This window comes from Podarcis melisellensis (assembly GCF_964234715.1).
Source record: "Podarcis melisellensis genome assembly, chromosome: 18".
Classification (NCBI taxonomy): Eukaryota; Metazoa; Chordata; class Lepidosauria; order Squamata; family Lacertidae; genus Podarcis; species Podarcis melisellensis.
The window spans coordinates 123,260-142,017 of NC_138536.1; the positions used below are offsets into that span (position 1 = coordinate 123,260).

General features: G+C 51.2%; 1 protein-coding gene across 1 annotated transcript; it reads left to right on the forward strand.

Annotated features, from left to right (window-relative positions):
* Window positions 1-2,931: 2,931 nt before the first annotated feature.
* Window positions 2,932-9,297, forward strand: LSM4 (LSM4 homolog, U6 small nuclear RNA and mRNA degradation associated). The gene is made up of 5 exons (XM_081896058.1): window positions 2,932-3,031; window positions 4,695-4,736; window positions 5,665-5,763; window positions 7,495-7,678; window positions 8,182-9,297. The coding sequence occupies exons 1-5, from the start codon at window positions 3,029-3,031 to the stop codon at window positions 8,274-8,276; spliced, it is 423 nt and encodes a 140-aa protein (XP_081752184.1). The 5' UTR covers window positions 2,932-3,028; the 3' UTR covers window positions 8,277-9,297.
* Window positions 9,298-18,758: the final 9,461 nt, after the last annotated feature.

Genomic DNA, 18,758 nt, shown 5'->3' on the forward strand with positions numbered 1-18,758 from the left:
CCAGAATTAAGATTGCTGGAACAAATATCAACAACCTCAGATATGCAGATGACACAACCTTGATGGCAGAAAGTGAGGAGGAATTAAAGAACCTTTTAATGAGGGTGAAAGAGGAGAGAGCAAAATATGGTCTGAAGCTCAACATCAAAAAAACGAAGATCATGGCCACTGGTCCCATCACCTCCTGGCAAATAGAAGGGGAATAAATGGAGGCAGTGACAGATTTTACTTTCTTGGGCTCCATGATCACTGCAGATGGTGACAGCAGTCACAAAATTAAGAGACGCCTGCTCCTTGGGAGAAAGGCGATGGCAAACCTAGACAGCATCTTAAAAAGCAGAGACATCACCTTGCCAACAAAGGTCCGTGTAGTTAAAGCTCTGGTTTTCCCAGTAGTGCTGTGTGGAAGTGAGAGCTGGACCATCAAGAAGGCTGATCGCCGAAGAATGGAGGCTTTTGAATTCTGGTGCTGGAGGAGACTCAAGAGTCTCCCATGGACTGCAAGAAGATCCAACCTCTCCATTCTGAAGGAAAGCAGCCCTGAGTGCTCACTGGAAGGACAGATTGTGAAGCTGAGGCTCCAAGACTTTGGCCACCTCATGAGAAGAGAAGACTCCCTGGAGAAGACCCTGATGTTGGGAAAGATGGAGGGCACAAGGAGAAGGGGACGACGGAGGATGAGATGGTGGGACAGTGTTCTCGAAGCTACCAGCATGAGTCTGACCAAAATGCGGGAGGCAGTGGAAGACAAGAGGGCCTGGCGTGCTCTGGTCCAGGGGGTCACGAAGAGTCGGACACGACTAAACGACTAAGCAAGCAAGCAAAAATATATTCAACAGAAAAAAAACAGCAACAATTTGTTGTTGACAAAGCACAGCAGGACATAGAAAGGGCCCCATTACCTTCAGTAGCTTATTTAAGGGACATCATCAATAAGGGACAGCAGCGGGACATGGCCCTGGAATAAGGAACTGTCCCACCAAATAAGGGACGCTTGACAGCTATGGCTGGTACCTCTGCCACTATACAAGAACGCCAATCCAGAATTATTTCCATCCTTCCGCTGAGGGGAGCTGCCAGAGTTCTCATCCAGTCAATATTATAATTCAACCACAAGGGCAGCAGACCTTTGCTGCCCACTATCTGAGCTGCTTAAGTCGAAAGGGCAGCGGAGTCAGTTTGGCAGAGGACAGGCAGCAGGTGCCAGGCCCCACGGCAAAGGTGGGGTTCTTTTCTGGGTGCCATTAAATCGGCGTGAGTGTGATAGGAATTTTATGGTCTTAGATATACGGTAATGTTCATAAGTATACCAACCGAGCACGTACATAGATCAGCACAGGAAGACCAACCTGGAACCATTTTGATTCCTAAACTGAGCAAATGTTTTCTCTTTCCTCACAAATCCTGTCTTAAGGATACATTTAAGATATATATAGGGTGTGAGCCTGTGACCTGGCCCAGGAACTAAGTATTTATCATTACAAAAGACTGGCCAGGCTACCCAGGAAATCCAATCAAGTAACCTTCTAGATAAACAACAACAGGAGAAAAACAATGTTCAAATTTCTGTTTTAAGACCACCTTTTCTGTGATGTAGGTGTCATGTATCTGAGGGGTGGTCTTAGGTTACATCCCTTCTGTGATGTACGTATGATGTTTCTGGGGGTGGTTTGATCTACAAGGTGGCAATTTCAAAAGTCATTTTTCGCCCTTTTTCAGGGTTCCTCCTCTCTCCTGCGGGTGAGGGGAGCACCCTGTTGCAACAGATCAATAAAGATCAGGCTTACTAGCTGCTTTGCTTCTCAATATTCTCTGGTTGGCCTCTGTTATCTTCTCCTACCAATAGGGAACCTATGTAAGGACTCTATATGGGCTCTGGGATAACCCCATAAGGAAAAAGGGCATTTTTTTTGTTGACAGCATGAGTCAGCCTTGTCCTTTTCCTCTCTCCCTCGCCTGCTTGCTGCTCAAGGCCGATGGATATCGCTCCGTCTATTCTGCGCTGCCTTCCTTGAACTCAAGCCCAGGTCATCCCTGCCAGCCACTGTTTGCTACTGAAACAGGAGGGGGAGATACATTCAATACATATTGTGATTTGTGAGACTCCCTCAGGCAAGGCCTCCTTCCACCTGCCTTGCCCCCCCCCCCCCGCTTCTCCATGAGTATTGTATTGTTTTATGTACATGTGGGCGGCTTGCCCTTGTTTTATTGATTCTAGTTTAGATATTATTGTAACTGTTGAGTGGATTTCTGTTTCACTTTTATATGTTGATATTATTATTTTATACTATTCTAATTGATGAATGTTACTTTTTTGATGTAGGCTGCCTATTTTAAAGGTGTTTTATCACATTTTTGTATTGCATTAGATTGTGATAAGATGTGCATTTTCTGTTTCTTCAGCTTGTAAACCGCCTTGAGTATTGCAAGATAGAAAGGCGGTATACAAATGAGAAATGATGATGATTTTCCTGCTTTTTCTGCAGAAAACAATGGGAAGCCGCTTGCAAAAAAGCCAAACAACTATGAAAATCACACACACAATGATGCAGTAGTGCATATTTTTTTTCCATTTTGCAACACACTAAAAAGTGAAATTGTGGTTTTAGTTTAAAAGTATTTAGAAAAGAAAATGAGCTGAGCTCATGCCAAGTAGGAGCTCACAAAAAAATTGCTTATTATTTTGTATTTTAGTTGTGTTTTTACTAAAGAAACCCCGCACCACAAAATCAAAGGAGGCGAATATTTCTTTAATATTTTCTCCTCTTTGCCAGAGGCAGAAGCAGCCGCCGCGCTGCATTGTGGGCCAGGCGCCCCTTGCTCCGCCGCGGGGCCTGCTGGGTAAAGCGGCGTTTTTGCGACACTGTCGCGCCCGCCGCTCCCGACGTCGCTTTACGGCCGCGGCTCAGGAGGCTCCCCATTGGACGGGCGCTGAGGCCGAAGCCTTCGGCGGGCGGAAGCCGGAAGTCGACGTTGCTGGGGCGGCGGAGCAGCAGCAGCAGGAGCAGCAGCGTGAGCGGGAAGGAAGATGGTGAGGCCGGGCAAAGGGGGAGGGGCTCGGGAGGGTCTACTCGGGAGTAGGCCGGGGGGGGAAGCGCTTTCCGCCCCAGGACAAACCAGGGGGGGCTCACACGGGGATTGGCTATGGGGCAGGACCCACTCAGCTCAATGGAGTGTCCTGGGAGGGGGCGACGTGGGTGCCTGGGGGGCCAGAGGAAGGCAATGGAGCGGCCTCTCTCTCCCCGCCCCAGATAAGGCAATGGGGTCTCCCTCTTGCTGCCCCTGCCCAGGTGAGCCGAGTCACTCAGAGGCAGGACCCACTCAGCTCAATGGAGTATCCTGGGAAGGGGAAAGCGGGAATCCTCTAGCCTGGGGGGCCAGAGGAAGGCAATGGAGCAGCCTCTCTCTCCCCGCCCCAGGTAAGGCAATGGGGGCTCCCTCTTGCTGCCCCTGCCCAGGTGAGCCGAGTCACTCAGAGGCAGGACCCACTCAGCTCAATGGAGTATCCTGGGAAGGGGAAAGCGGGAATCCTCTAGCCTGGGGTGGCTAGAGGAAGGCAATGGAGCGGCCTCTCTCCACCCACCGCTGGTAAGGCAATGGGGGCTCCCTCTTGCTGCCCCTGCCCAGGTGAGCCGAGTCGCTCAGGGGCAGGACCCATTCAGCTCAATGGAGTGTCCTGGGAGGGGGCGACGTGGGTGCCTGGGGGGCCAGAGGAAGGCAATGGAGCAGCCTCTCTCTCCCCGCCCCAGGTAAGGCAATGGGGGCTCCCTCTTGCTGCCCCTGCCCAGGCAAGCCGAGTCGCTCAGGGGCAGGACCCACTCAGTTCAATGGAGTGTCCTGGGAGGGGGTGACGTGGGTGCCTGGGGGGCCAGAGGAAGGCAATGGAGCAGCCTCTCTCTCCCCGCCCCAGATAAGGCAATGGGGGCTCCCTCTTGCTGCCCCTGCCCAGGCAAGCCGAGTTGCTCAGGGGCAGGACCCATTCAGCTCAATGGAGTGTGCCCCAAGTAGGCATGTGCTTCGGATGGCGGTGCAAATGTCAAACCAGGAGGTGGGGGTTTCACGTGGGGAGGGGGCTTGGGTCAAGCAAAAGGGGTTCGCTCCTCCCCGCCTCCCAGGTAAGCCGGTTCCTTTAGGGATGAGACCCATTGAGCATTTACCAGATTGCGCCATTAGTGTGAAGCAATGAAGGGGGGGGTTGTGCGCCTCCCCCTTGGATACAGTCAAGGTGGTTCGCTCCCCACATCTTCCAGGTATTCGCTCAGCAGTCGGCCCCATTGAGTTCAGTGGATTTTACTGGGGTAAGATTGCTAGAGGAAGGCAATGGAAGGGGGGCTTATTTCCCTCCCTCCAAGGGGGGGCTGCTGCACTCCCTAGATGCCCGGTAAGCTGAGGGTTAGGTTCAGCTGGGAATCACAATTATTCTTATTTATTGAATTTATATTCTGCCCTATACCCGGAGGTCTCAGGGCGGTTCGAGCGGGGAGAGTTGCGGCTGCATGCTCAAGTCCTGATGGGGGGCTTCCCTTTGGGGTGTCTGTGTGGGCAGTGTGAGGGCAGGACCCCTTGGTTTGATCCAGCAGGGCTCTGCTTAGGTTCTGAAAAGCATGGCAACAATTAAGGTCTGCTCGACTGTGAAGACTCCTTTACCTGCCAGGTGTGTTTCTCAACCTGCCCAATTTGCCCCCCTCTTGCAGCTTCCGCTCTCCTTGCTGAAGACGGCGCAGAACCACCCCATGGTGAGTCCGGGTCGCGTCTAGCCTTCAGTCAAACTGCAGAGGAGGAGGCTGACCGGCTGCTGAGCTGTACAATTTCAGACTGGGGCTGGATGCGCCTCCAGTTTTATTCATTTTTAAATCCCTGCATACAGAAAACTGGCTTTTGGGGGGAAGAGACTAATCTAGAACCAAACCAGAGCCAGCGATGTGTAGCGTTAGAGTGTTGAACTGAAACCTGGGAAACCTCTTGGTCTAGTCTTCCTTGTAAGGGGGGAGAACTATCAGTGCTGCCTTGAACTCCTGGGAGGGAAAGGCGGGGTATACAGTGGGACCTTGGTTCTCAAACTCCAAAAACCCAGAAGTAAGTTTTCCAGTTTTTGATAAAAATTTGGAAGCCGAACATCCGATGCGGCTGTCAGCTCTTGTTTCCGGGACGCCTGCAACAATCAGAAGCCGCACCTTGGTTTTTGAACATTTTGGAAGTCAAACGGACTTCCAGAACGGATTAAGTTTGGCACTTTTGTTTTTGCTCTTTATTTTGCATTTTTGTTTTCGGAAACCGTTCGGAAACCAAGGCACGGGTTCTGATTGGCGCAGGTGCCTCGGAAACAATCGTTGACACCAGATGTTCCGCTTCTGAAAAACGTTGAGGAACCAGAACACTTCCGGGTTTTTTAGGCATTTAGGAACCAAGGTCCCACTGTCCTGGGCTTTGGGAAGGCAAAGCAAGGGCTGTGAGGGTGTCAAATGCTGCCCAAAAGGCCTCCAGGGCTGTGAGAGAGAGGGAGGGAAATGCTTCTTTAGATTGGAGAGGTGTTTTTGGAATGTGGAGGGGGATTGTTGCCCGACCCCTGGAGGGCCCCAGGTGTTTCCCCCATCCCTCCTCCCCAATATCTTGGTGCTCTGGGAGCCCAGTTCCTTCATCTAATCTCCCGCCTTCTCTTTCCAGCTGGTGGAGCTGAAGAATGGGGAGACCTACAATGGTCACCTGGTCAGCTGTGACAACTGGATGAACATCAACCTGCGCGAAGTCATCTGCACGTCCAGGGTGAGCATTATTACTATTTTTATTATTATTATTACTATTATCTTCAAAATGAGAGCTTCAAGCGATACTGCAAGCTCACACTTCTCCCTGTGCTTGTGTACCTCCTTAAGGTACACATGTAAGAGGCTCGTTTATAATTTTATTTTGGGACTGATGCACTGCACTGCTTAATACTTTCCAAATGGCCATTTTATAACGCAGTTGTGCTCTACGTTGTAAATCAAGCAGAGCTAGGAGCTGCTCCTTTTGTTTTCCAATGTATTTCTTATCCATAATAATGATTTTGAGAATGACTGTGGCACAAGCAGATTTTTATTCCCAAAGTGTGGTGCAGAAGTTTGAGAGCAGGCAATGGATGTTATGGATAATTTTCATTTTGTGTTGTTATTTTTTAAAGTTCAATAAAGTAAGTTAAAAGCAGAAAAAACCCCAGTCTGAGGGTCATCCAAACCTTTGGCGCCAGCCCATTAGGGGCCTCTTAGCATAATCCCGCCATCCCAGGGAGCGCTCTCACAAATTTGGGAACCCCTCTCTAACCCCTGTGCCACACTGCCTTGCAAACCAGCATCCCTTTTCTGCCTTTTGGTGGGGTGCTGTTTGCCCGCTGTCCATTAGGTGGCGCTGCCTTCCAGCCCAACCTTCTCGGAGATGGGAGGGCCGGGCTCTGGCGTTGGCGAGACTTCAGTCGCAAGCGGGCGGGGAAAACTCCTTTTATTTTTCAGCTCAGCAGGGGAGGAGCCATTTTTGCACAAAACTCAAGTCTCCTCCGGAAGAGAGGGAGGTAAATGTTAGCGCAGAGCTAAGCAGGTTGGCAGAAACCACACTGGGGGCAGGATTAGAAATGGGGTTTCCCCTTCAGCTTTAAAAAGACAGCGTTTGTGTCAGCCGGTTTTGCAACAAGAAGCACGAAGCTTCCAAAACAAAGGGGCTGTAGGCAGCCGGCCTGAGATTGCCTCCAGCTGGGCAGGAAAACGTTCAAAGGAAGAAAGATAGGGAGAGAGCAGTACATTGGTCCCTTGGGTCTCAGACTTAATCCGTTCCGGAAGTCCGTTCCAAAGCGTTCCAAAGCCAAGGTGCGCTTCTTTCCCATAGAAAGTAATGCAAAACAGATCAATCCGTTCCAGACTTTAAAAAACAACTCCTAAAACAACCATTTAACGTGACCATTGATCCATAAAGTGAAAGCAATAATCAATGCACTGTACTATAAAATAAATAGGACAGTATTGTAGATGATAAAAATTAAAATTATTATTTTTTTCTTACCTGCACTGATGACAGTCATTGTTTGGAGCGGGGGGCTTTTATCCATTTCCACAGTCACACAATCAATCAATCAGTAGCTGAACTGGGTTCTGCACAGTCACAAAAACAAATGAACCGAAAACACCTCAAAAACAAAAAGACAAAATAAAGAGCAAAAACAAAAGCACCAAACTTAATCCATTCCGGAAGTCTGTGTGACTTCCGAAAAGTTCGAAAACCAAGGCGCGGCTTCTGATTGGTGCAGAAACAATAGCTGACGGCCACATTGGACATTCAGTTTCTGAAAATCGCTTGAAAAACAGGACACTTCCATGTTTTTGGAGTTTGAGAACCAAGGCGTTTGGGAACCAAGATACCACTGTATTATTGAACTCGCTCTTTTCATTCTATTTCTGTCTTGAGTCTTCTTCTTTTTTAACCTGTTTTGGTCCTGGTTTCCCCCGTTCTTCCTTTTCCCTCGAGCAGGACGGAGACAAGTTCTGGCGGATGCCGGAGTGCTACATCCGCGGAAGCACCATCAAGTACCTTCGCATCCCGGACGAGATCATCGACATGGTCAAGGAGGAGGTGGTGTCCAAGGGGAGAGGCCGCGGCGGGATGCCGCAGCAGAAGCAGCAGAAGGGGCGTGGAGTCGGCGGCACTGGCAGGGGTGAGCCCCTCTCCGGAGCTCGGGGGGCGGCAGGGGAATCTCCCACTTCAGGGGGCTCCCGGCCTTGAGATGTGGTTTATTAATATCCTTCCCAACTCGTGCTAGCAAGTTTCCCCACTTTGCAGAGTGCATCCCCCTTCTTACGCAGCAGAAAACCCGTTGCAAACTCGTGTGGGTTTCTTCAGAAAATACACAATTCAGTCTGGCTTCTTCCGACTGAAATGCCTTCTAATATTTTCCTGGTAAAACCCCTTGAATCCCTCCTAAGAGAATAAAGAGGCCACAGTCTTGTCCAAACTCCGTATCGGGGGCCTAATCTGGCCCCCCGGTCAATTTAATCCGGCCCCCGTGGCAGACATCTGAAGGCAGCCCTGTGTTGGGGAGTTTTTAAGGTTTAATGCTGTTTTTAATATTCGGTTGGGAGCCGCCCAGAGTGGCTGGGTGAGTGGCAAAGGGATTCTCCTGAGCTCAGCCCCTTCCTCTTTTCTTCTCCCCCGCCCCAGGTGTGTTTGGTGGCCGTGGACGAGGGGGGATCCCAGGCAGCGGCCGAGGAGGACAGCAGGAGAAGAAGCCCGGGCGTCAGGCAGCCAAGCAGTGAGGAGCCGAAGATGGCGCCCCGGACTCAAGTGCCATGCCAGGAAGGCTGGTCTGCCGTCCCTCTTCACCCACAAAAGAAACTCTTAGGTCCCTCTGTTTCCATGCGCCTCGGGGGAGACGGAAGCCACTGGCCTCAAGTTTTGGTCTCTTTTTGCTTTTAAGTTCCAGTTATTAGAAATGAGTGTTTAAAGCATTTCCCCCGAGCGCATACACACAGTTTAGCTCTTAATTTGAGAATCCAGGTAACCTTTTGGAGGGGCGATTCGACTTCGCCTCTTCCCTTTTTTGTTCTTTGGAATCGTTTTGGCAAGAGAAACGCCTTGCCAGACTTTGGAACGACAGTAACGGAGAGGGCGAGCGAGGCTCTCCGCTCAGAGTGTCAGGATTAAACGATGTAGCTTTCTTTTTATTAGGAAATGGGACTTGTCGAAGGCAACTTCAGCTCCGGGTTCAGTTTTTGGGGAGCGGGGTTGGATGAAAAGGGCCAGGGAATTCTGCTGCTTCCACCTGGGCTCTCATCACACCTGTGAGTTTAGTCTCCCAGCCTCCCTCTGCTCCTGTCTCTCTTGTTCAGCCTTCCCCCCAGCCCATTGCCCCCCAGATATTTCCCAGGGATGTTTGGTGAGCAGGAGGTGATCTGCGTCCATTCATCCCCCAGGATGTTACCGGACTCCGACTCCCATCCGCACAGCCAATATTCTGGGATGCTGATGGGAACTCCAATCCAGCAGCATCTGGAGGGAGTCGGGCTAATCTCTGCTTCCAAATTCTCCACACACCCATTTCCCTCCCAGGTGGAATTTGTTGCCTCAGCCTCAGATCTAAAGCATCCCGTTTGTGTGACCCTTCTGAGAATCTCTCGTGAGGCTGCATCAGCCGCCTCCATGATATCACCAGCAGTTGGTCGGAGCCAGAAAAAACGAGCTGCAACCATTCTTTCCTTTCCTCCTTTTTTTTAAATAAAAAAAACGTGCTTTGTAACCCAGTTTTAAGTTTACGAGCAGAATAAACATGGAATCAGCTGTTTGGTGTCTGCGTTTCTGCCGGAGGGGCCCCAGAGAGCTCCCGTTCCCCTTCGGTTCTCAAAACACAGCTTGCCAATCTGCTTTTGCTGTTTCACAATCTTGCCAGAAGTCCGTATCATGGCAGTGCCCCGCCTGGGCTGGCAGGCTCAAGGAGCGGCCAGTCTGCTAGTGGAAGTGGCCTGTCTCGGCCCCCTCCACCCACAGGCAGCTCCTGCCCTGGAACACTTTGCCCTTTGCGAAATTTGGTTCTGGAAGCTGGCCGGATCCAGAGGCGGGTGTGGCGCTTGGATTCCCAGGCAAAGCTTGTTTTTGAAACATTTCTTAAGTGGATGAGGACATCCCAGGACGTTTCTGAGCACAATTCAAAGGGTCAGTGCTGACCTTAAAAGCCCCAAACGGCCCAGTATCCCTGAAGGAGCATCTCCACTCCCATCATTCAGCCCGGACACCGGGGTCCCTCTCCTGAGGGCCTTCTGGCGGTTCCCTCCCTGCGAGAAGTGAGGTTACAGGAAACCAGAGGGCCTTCTCAGTGGTGGCTCCCACCCTGTGGAACACCCTCCCATCAGATGTCAATGAAATAAGCAACTATCTGACTTTTAGAAGACATCTGAAGGCAGCCCTGTTTAGGGAAGCTTTTAATGTTTGATGTTTTATTGCTTTATTATTATCAGTAGTAATATTATGTTGGGAACCACACAGAGCGGCTGGGGAAACCCAGCCAGATGAGCAGGGTATAAATAAGAAATTATTATTATTATTATCATTATCCAAAGAGCCCTGCGGCAGCTGGCTCACCCAGGCCATCATCGTGGCCCCACAGTTGCCAGCCAGGCCCCCCCAAAGCGAATCCCCCATGCAGGGCATCTTTCCTCACTTGCGGCAGCCGATAAAGAGAATCTGCTGTGCATGCAGGGGGTCCCATCCCTGCCTGAAACCCTGGAGAGCCTCTGCTGCCTGTCTGGACAATACAGAGCTAGCTAGGCCTGGAACATGATGAGCTTGAGCATTTCCTCTTCCCTCCTGAACCGTTTTCCTTTGATCTCGTGTCTTTCCTGGTTGCAGGCTGGAGGGCAGGACAGCCCTCTGCCCCTCTCCCCCTAACTCGCTCGCTACTATCTCTGAACGCTCTTTCCCCTCAGCCCTTGTGAGCAGGCAAGACGGCCTTTTCCGTGGGGTGGAAGCGGGTGTTTCATGCCAGCACCCATGGGAGCCAAAGTGTCTCTCTCCCCCTCCCTCTGGGAGACGCGCTTCTCCTCTTCCAGAGCCGTGAGTCACGGCAGCCCCTGCCACTCGACTCCGGAATAGCTGCACACCAAGCGGAGCAGAAGAAATGCTTCCAGGCCTTTGCTCAGCGGATAAAAATAATCTCTGTGCTCCCCCCACCGTTGCCTCTCCTTTATATATGCTTTTTATTAAGGTTTCCTTTTCCCCTGAGATGTCACGGTCAACGGCTTCTGAGGGCCCCTGGAAGAATCTGGGCTGGGATGCAGGGAAGGAGACCTGATTCCCCCCCCCCAATTTGGGGGGGGGGAAATAAAAAAATAAAATTAAAAATGGTAGCGGCCAAACTGGGGGATGGAAAGAGAGACATGTTCAGGAGTAAACAGAGAAGCGGCAGCTCCTCTTCCCTTGTAGCTTTGCAGGTGTGGACTTGAACCCTCACAAGAGCCAGCAGGCTCAGTGGTCAGGGCTAGAACCACAGATCTGCCCATTTGTTAGGGACCCCTGAGGAATCCTGCGACACAGCTGTTCCTGGGTGGGGTCAAGTATAATTTGCAGACGACACCAAACTGGGAGGGGTAGCTAATGCCGCAGAAGACAGAATCGGGATTTGAAATGACTTTAACAGATTGGAGAACCAGGCTCAAGCTAACAAACTGGATTTCCATAGGGACAAATGTCAAGTTCTGCACTTAGGTGTGCAAATATAGGATGGGGGACACCTGGCAGGACATGTGAAAAGGATCTAGGGGTCTGAACACGAGTCCACAGTGTGATGCAGCAGTAAAAAAAGCCAATGTTATTCTAGGCCGCATCAAGAGGACACTAAACATCTGGGGTCCAGATCAAGGGAAGTCCTCCCTCTATTCTGCCCTGGTCAGGCCACATCTGGAATCCTGTGTCCAGTTCTGGGCATCACAATTTAAGAAGGATGTTGACAAGCTGGAAGGTGGGCAGAGAAGAGCGACCGAGATGATCAAGGGTCTGGGAACCTGATGAGGAACGGTTGAAGGAGCTGGGCGTGTTTAGCCTGGAAAAGAGGAGCCTGAGAGGAGAGACATCTCAAGTCCTGCCACACGGAAGACGCGCATGTGTCGGTTTTCTCCTGCTCTGGAGGGCTGGACTCAAAGCGTGGCTTCAAGTTGCAAGTGAGATTCCGACTCGACATCCTTAAGTGTAAGACATCTCCTGACCCTCATCTTCCCCCCAAAAAACAAATCTGTACTAAGCTTTTCCTTCCTTGACAGGTTTTGCTCTGTTTTGTTCCTCTCCGATGTACTTTTAAAAATGAGATTCGCAGAGGCCTCCATCCCTGTGCAAAACCTGCGTGAAGCCACAGCGTCACAACCTGCGGTTGCCTAGGACACCTTCCCTGGTTTCCAAGGGCACCTGGGGGGAGCGGAGAGGGAGCGCCTGTGCTGTGTGTGCTCCCCCCCCTTCTTTAATTGCCAGGTGCCTCTGCACTCTCCAGCAGGGTTAGGCCAAGGCTGGCTCTGGCTGCGTCCCCAGCCGGGAAGGGCTGCTCTCCCTCGCTCCCCCCTCCTGGGACAGCGCCAAGGCAGAGAGAGGCCTGGGATGGATTAGAAAGCCCTGGAAGGCTGCTTTTAATTTTGCAGCCTCCTCCGCTGGGAAAGAGATGGGGGGCAACCCCAGAAGAGGGGGCCAGATCCAGGCCAGGTGAGGGGACTCAAAAGGGGGAGAGGCTCCCAGCTGAAGGCTTTTTCAGGGGCTGTGACCAAATTGAGCAGAACCAGACACACACACAGCCCAGCCACGCATCCTGGGAACTGTAGTTTGAGGGCGCTGGGAATCAGAGCTAGCTTTGACCGCGCAGGGACAATGCTGCCATCGCAGTGCCACCCAAGCCTGGCCCAGGGTGTCTGCTGGGAGCCTCGAGTTGTTCTGTGTGTGAGAGTTGCCATTGCTTCAATCATTTCTAAAGCACAGCCGTTTGTCCCCTTTGGCTGAATGCAGTGTGCAACAACAAAGGCGCCTGCCTCTGAGCATGCACAGAGAGCTTTCCCAAAACACATTGCTAACGGGGGACAGACGGGCTTTGGTCATCTTTCATAATACGGTGTGCCCTGTGTGAGGCCAAAATTGGGTTCCCCCAGTTATGGATCTTCTCAACTTTGCTGTGCCTTGGGCAGGGGGATCGCATCCAGCACCTTTGCTGACGACAAACCTATACCTCCAACCTTTCTCCAGTGAAAACAGGGACGTCCTAAGGAAAAACAGGATCAAATCAGGAACCAGGAAGGCTCTTGTAAATCCAGGACTGTCCTGGAAAATGGGGACACCTGGAGGGTCTGGCAGAGAGGACCCCTTCTAGGTTGGCGGCCTGTGGTGGAGGAAAGTCACCTTTCAATTCACAAGCTGCGTAGATAGCTTGATGGTTCGGAATCCGAAGAAGGAGCGTCTCACCAACACGGAAAGTCTGAACCAGTCGGTCCGGCCGCAAAACCTGTCCCGTCCCACTAATTACGGGGTTGGCGGAGTCTTCCATGGAACGTGGGCAGGGCTTTGAAAAGAGCTCAAATTAGAAGCTGGGACTCCTTGGCTCTGGCTGGGGCTGCGCTGGGCGTGACGCCCTCCTTGTGCCCCACAGGAGGGCACCCCCTGCAAGAGACCCTCACTGGGGGGAGGCCTGCCAGACCCACAAGGAAGGGGGAGGGTTTCCAATCTGATTTGCAAGGGGAAAGGTTTCTGCGGAGGGAGCAAAGGAGGACCCAGAGGAGAACACCCGAGGCGCCCCGCCCAGACTCACAGCCTTGAGCAAACCTCGCCTTCATCTTTGGCGACTGGGGTTCCCTCCCTTCCCCATTCTCTCTGCAAATGGAGAACTCCTGGGAGCCCAGCAAAGCTGCCCAAGGCGCCTGCTCACAAAACCCAAAATGTGATCCACAACAGGCAAATTCTTCCCAAAACAGGAGGCATGTGGGGGACACCTGTGACCCTCCGAGTGTTGCTTCCACACATGCTGGGAGCGAGGGGTGAAGGTTTCTCCTTCCCCCATCTGAGGAGAGGCGCTAGCTGCTTCCTTGGTCAGTCCTGTGTCCAATTCTGGGCACCACAATTTAAGGAGGATGTTGAGAAGCTGGAAGGTGGGCAGAGGAGGGAGACCGAGATGGTCCAGGGTCTGGAAGCCTGATGAGGAACGGTCGAAGGAGCTGGGGATGTTTAGTCCAGAAAAAAGGAGACTGAGAGGAGAGAGGAGATCTCAAGAGGAATAATAATAAATCCCTTTCCAAGGCAGCTTCCCTTACCCTGGTGGCATTCACAAGTGACACGTGAAACCGCAAGGAGGGTTTGCCCTCCGCTCTCACCCTGGGGTGGGCACAGGTCTGTTTTCCATCTGGCGCCTGGTTTTTCCCTCCCTCCAACCTGGGCATGTGCTGCTTGGGATACAAGCCAGTTTCTGCTGCTGCTGCTGCTGCTGCAGACTGGCCGGCCAGCCAGCCCCACTGCGATACAATCTCTCGCCCCCACCCAGCTGTGGGGCGTTCCTGCCCTGCTGGCAGGGGGTGAGGCTGGCAGAGGGCAGGCCAGGTCTCTTTGCTCCTGCGTGGGCGAGGAGCCCCCTGGGATGGCAGGGGCAGCCAGCGAGGCAGCGGTGCTGTGAAAGGGCAGGGCTTTGGGGGCACAACTGCAGGGCCCCCACTTTTTAGAAGGAAGGGACCTGCCCCCCAATGCAGCAAAGGGGTGGGGAGGCCAAAAGCTGCCCCCCAATTTCTCTCTCGCAGGCCACCCGCCTCGCCAGCCCTCCTTCGCATCTTCCTTGCTTCTCCTTGGCTGCAAACGGGCAGCCCTTGCGCTCTGCTCACGCCCCGTGGAATTGCAGAGTTGGGACCCCCAAGGGACATCCAGTCCAGCCCCCTTTGCTTGCCTGCCTGAGGACAGCGAGGGGCTGGCAAATGTGGCCAGAAAGAAGCCTGAAGTGTCCCCAAGGCAATGTTTTGAATGGCTGCCCCGCCTACTGCCATCACACGCCCCCTGGAAAAGCTATCGCAGTATTGTTCTTATTTTAATATTATGCCAAAAGAAAAAGGCTTTTGCGGACTGCAGGGTGAGCAGTGCTGGGCTGGGACTGGAAGAGACCCAACACTACTCTCAGCCTTGCCTACCTCACAAGGTTGTTGTGGGGATTAAAGGAGGAGGGGGAAAACTCACCAGGGAAAATTAAGGGAGATATAAATGCAATCAGTAATAATAATAATAATTGGCTAAGATGGAAAATGCCTTTTTTCTGGGGGTACGCAGACCCCTAAACCTTTGGTGAATCTTTCGTCCATTTACTGGATTTATTTCTCCCGATTTGAACTATAAAATGGTGATTTTCTTGAGTCAAAATGAGAGGAGCCATATTTTTTTAGGGAAAAAAGCACAGATCTGTAATAATTTGCTAATGCCTCCAATCAAGCGCTACTCCAGAGGAAGCCCATTGCAAATTTAAGGGGGCCTAAGTGAGCCATTGGGGCGGGATGGGTTTACTCGGGAGTAGAACCCGCCTGGGATGGTCTCGAAATGCCGAAGGCGGAGGAAACCGAAATGCAAGGGGCTTTCAAGTGAGGAAGGGGCGATGCTACACTTTCACTTGCGCGCCTCCCCCGCACCAGCCCGGGCCCTGACGTCACTGCTGACGCGCTCCCCCCACCCCCTCGCCCGTGACGCGCGCCCAGCCGCCTTAACCCCTTCCTGCCCGGTCGCCTCCCTTTCGTTTGTCATTTCTCTTTTTCCTTGAAACTGGGAAGATGAGGAATAAGAAAGCAAAAACAGATCATCTCCCACCACTCCCCAGCTGTCGCAGGATCCTTCCCTCCTCCGGCCCCCTTCCAAACTGTAATCTCCTCTACTTTCTTCTTTTTTAAGTTTGCAGAAGTTCAACAGGTGAAGTCTCTGCTGAATGCTTCACCTGTTGGATTCCATCTCCTTGTTTTTTGCCACCCTCTTTATACACCTCTGGCCTGGCTGTGCCAGGATGTAAAAGTACTAGAAATGATTTTTCTACTTTAAAAAATAAATACTGTATTTTTCTGTGTATAAGACACCCCATGTATAAGACAACCCCTATTTTTTGAGCCCAACATTAAGAAACAAATAATTGCAACATTCCATGTATAAGACCACCCCTAATTTTTAACTCAAAAAATTTGGGGGGAAATATAGTCTTATACACGGGAAAATACCGTAATCATGTTGACTCATTCCACCTTATTTTTATATTGTGTAGACCTCTTTGACGACTTCAGGCTGCAATGCACTTGAGGCATTTGTGAAACAACAACAGCAAGGAATAAATCTACCAGGCGAAGCTTTTTTCCGGCATGGTGGATGGGCAAGAACTTCACCCTTTGAATATCTGCCTGTCACCCAGCTTTCAAAGACACAGGAGGACTGTTAGGGGGAGGAATGTCAGGCTGGCCTCTTTATCTTTTCCCTTCCTGCCCCTCAGGCATTGCTGACTTTTAAAAAGGGGAAATGTCCCTCCTGCCGGGACTCAATCTGCAGACTGGCCTGCGGCAATGGCCCTGACAAGAGTGCCTCTGCGCTTACACCAAGGGCACCTCTGAACTTTGTAAGACCGTCTTTTGCAGACTGGGGTGGAACAGCAGCTGGTAACATGCACAAAATCCTTGCCAAATCCCGTGTGGAGCAGTGGTTGGCATGCGGGACAAGGACCCAGGAGAGAGACCCGGACCAGTCACTGCCTCTCAGCCCAGCCCACCTCACAGGGTTGATGTGAGGGTAATAAAACGTCTGTACTGTATTTAATGTCTACCCATCTTGTCCGTAGTATTACGCTGCAAATGAGATTAAAATCCTGCCAATGTTTTCATCTGCTTAACTGACCACCTCATTGTGGATCCCCCCTTTTATTATTAAAGATTTATTGGTTTACAAAAGTATGTGTAGGGCCGGATTTAGGTTTGATGCGGCCCTCAGCTCCTGAAGGTAATGGGGACCTTTCTATGTCCAGCTGTCCTTTGTCAACAACAAACTGTCGCTGTTTTTTATGTTAAATATATGCTATATGGTAATTTATGGACCGAATAGGTATCTCAAGCCATTTGCACATAACAAACAGGAGCCTACACAACACAAAACACTTGCTGTCTGTAGGTTTTATTTTATTCATTTTTTATCTTATATTTTAGAAATGTACATCCAGGGTTTTTTTGCCTTTAAATTTTTTGGGAGCCCCAAGAGAGTGGGGCCCTAAGCTAGAGCCTGTTTAGCTTAGACGTATGTGCAATGTCTCTTTTTTCCAGCTGCATTTTCGACAGATCAGTTTCATTTGTTGAGACATTAGGGTTGCATGAGGAAGAAAAGGGGGAAGGATTTTTTTAGAAAAGAAAGGCGAGAGATCTGAAGCTCTGTGTGTGCGTGTTTGCTTTCTCTCTGGCTCGCAAAGGGTTAAGGCCTTTTGGCTCAGAGGCCCTGGTGACCTCAATGGGGGGGACAAGGGGGGGCCAGGCTCATAGCTAGCAGCCCACACCCCTCCCAGCTGCTCCTGCAGGCCTGCCTTCCCTCCCAGCTAGCATGCAAATATATTTATGCGCCAAGCTGGTGATTCAGCGCTCAGCACCAGGCCAAGATTAACAGGCACCCAAGCCGAGCTGCTTCAAAAACCGGCTGCGCCACAGAGGAGGCCGCTGCTGGCACTGCTTTCGGTTTAAATCTCTCCCCTGGTGTAAATAGTTTTTCTTAGGCAGCAGCCCGAGCCCTCTGCCAGCTCCTCTCCCCTGCCAAGTCGAGGCCGGAGGAAAGATGCGGCAAAAAAAGAAAGATGACAATCTCTGTCTGACTCCCCAGGAGGGGCAGCCCCCCCAAGAAAGGAGAGGGAAATGTGAGGGGCTCCCCCAAGGAGATGCAGGGCTGGGCTGATAGCCTGGCGGGTTTCGGAGGGGCATCTGGTCAGCTTGGAGGGAAGAACAAGCCTAAGTTCCTGGGGAAGGACAAGCCTAGGTTCACAAGGAAGGACAAGCCTGTCAGCAGCTAATAGGAATAGTTTCCCTACTGCATCACGTAATGTCTCTATTTTTAAAAAATAGTCCATTTTTACCTAAGTTTTTAAGATATTACAAGCGTTACTCAAATCCTGCCAAAGTTTTTAATTGTTTACCGTGTTCTCTTAAATAAATTGTGAAATTTATTCCTTCCCAGTTTCTGATTTTCACGGTCCTTTTCACCCTTTTGGCGTAATCCATCATCTTCGTCAGTCATTCATCTCTGGCCGGGACTTTATCTTCTTTCTATCTCTGGGCCAGTAATAAGCAACTTTCTCGGGTTCAGGTTTGGGGGGGGATTGGGGGGGTTCCTGCTGGGCCCGTTTCCCCAGAGGGTGGGTGGGTGGGCAACAGGAAGCCCTTTGCCAGGAGAGGCAGGAAAGGGGAGGGATCAGTCGCCAAATGTGCCCATTTCCCCTTTTCTCTCGTTCCCGCCTTCCTTTCTGCTCTGCTGCAACGGCACCAAGAATGAAAACATCCTTTCCAGGCTTCCTGACCCCGAAATGAGCTTTGCCCTGTGACTCCCTGTGGGATTTCTCCAGCATAGAAAAATCTTTCCCTCTATGAAGAAGGGTGGCAGCCAGGGCCGGATTGATGTCTAAGCTCAACAAGCTCTAGTTTAGGGCCCCACTCTCTTGGGGGGGGCCCCAAAAAAATTAAAAGGGAAAAAACCTGGATGTACATTTCCAAAATACAAATGAAATAAAACCTATTTGCAGCAACGGTGTTTTGTGTTGTGTCGGCTCCTATGATGTAAGTCTGGTTCGAAACAGGGACTGGCCCAAAGCGCACCTGGTGAGCTCTCTGGCTGAGTGAAGATTCAAATCACATGGACAGTGTTTTTGTCTTTCTTTTAAAATGTCTCATTTTGACTCAAGAAAATCACCATTTCATAGTTCAAGTCGGGGGAATCAAAACAGTAAATTAACAAAAGTACAAAGATTCACAAAATGTTGAGGGGTACGTGCACCCCTGCGTCGCCCCCAGAAAAGAAAGCACTGCACATGGATTTTATTTTATTTTTGCATGGCTGGGGGTTGGACTAGATGACTCTGGAGGTCCCTTCAGTTCTGTGATTCCGTTCTGTGATGGGAGCTGTAGCGTAAAAGGTGGCCGGGCGCCCGGGCTCTGATGGGAACTACGCAGGGCGCCAGACGGAGGAAGGGCGGCTAATCCAGCCCAGCCTGACTTCCCTTTGATCCCCTGCCTCTGCAGGGGTTTGTGGAGCAA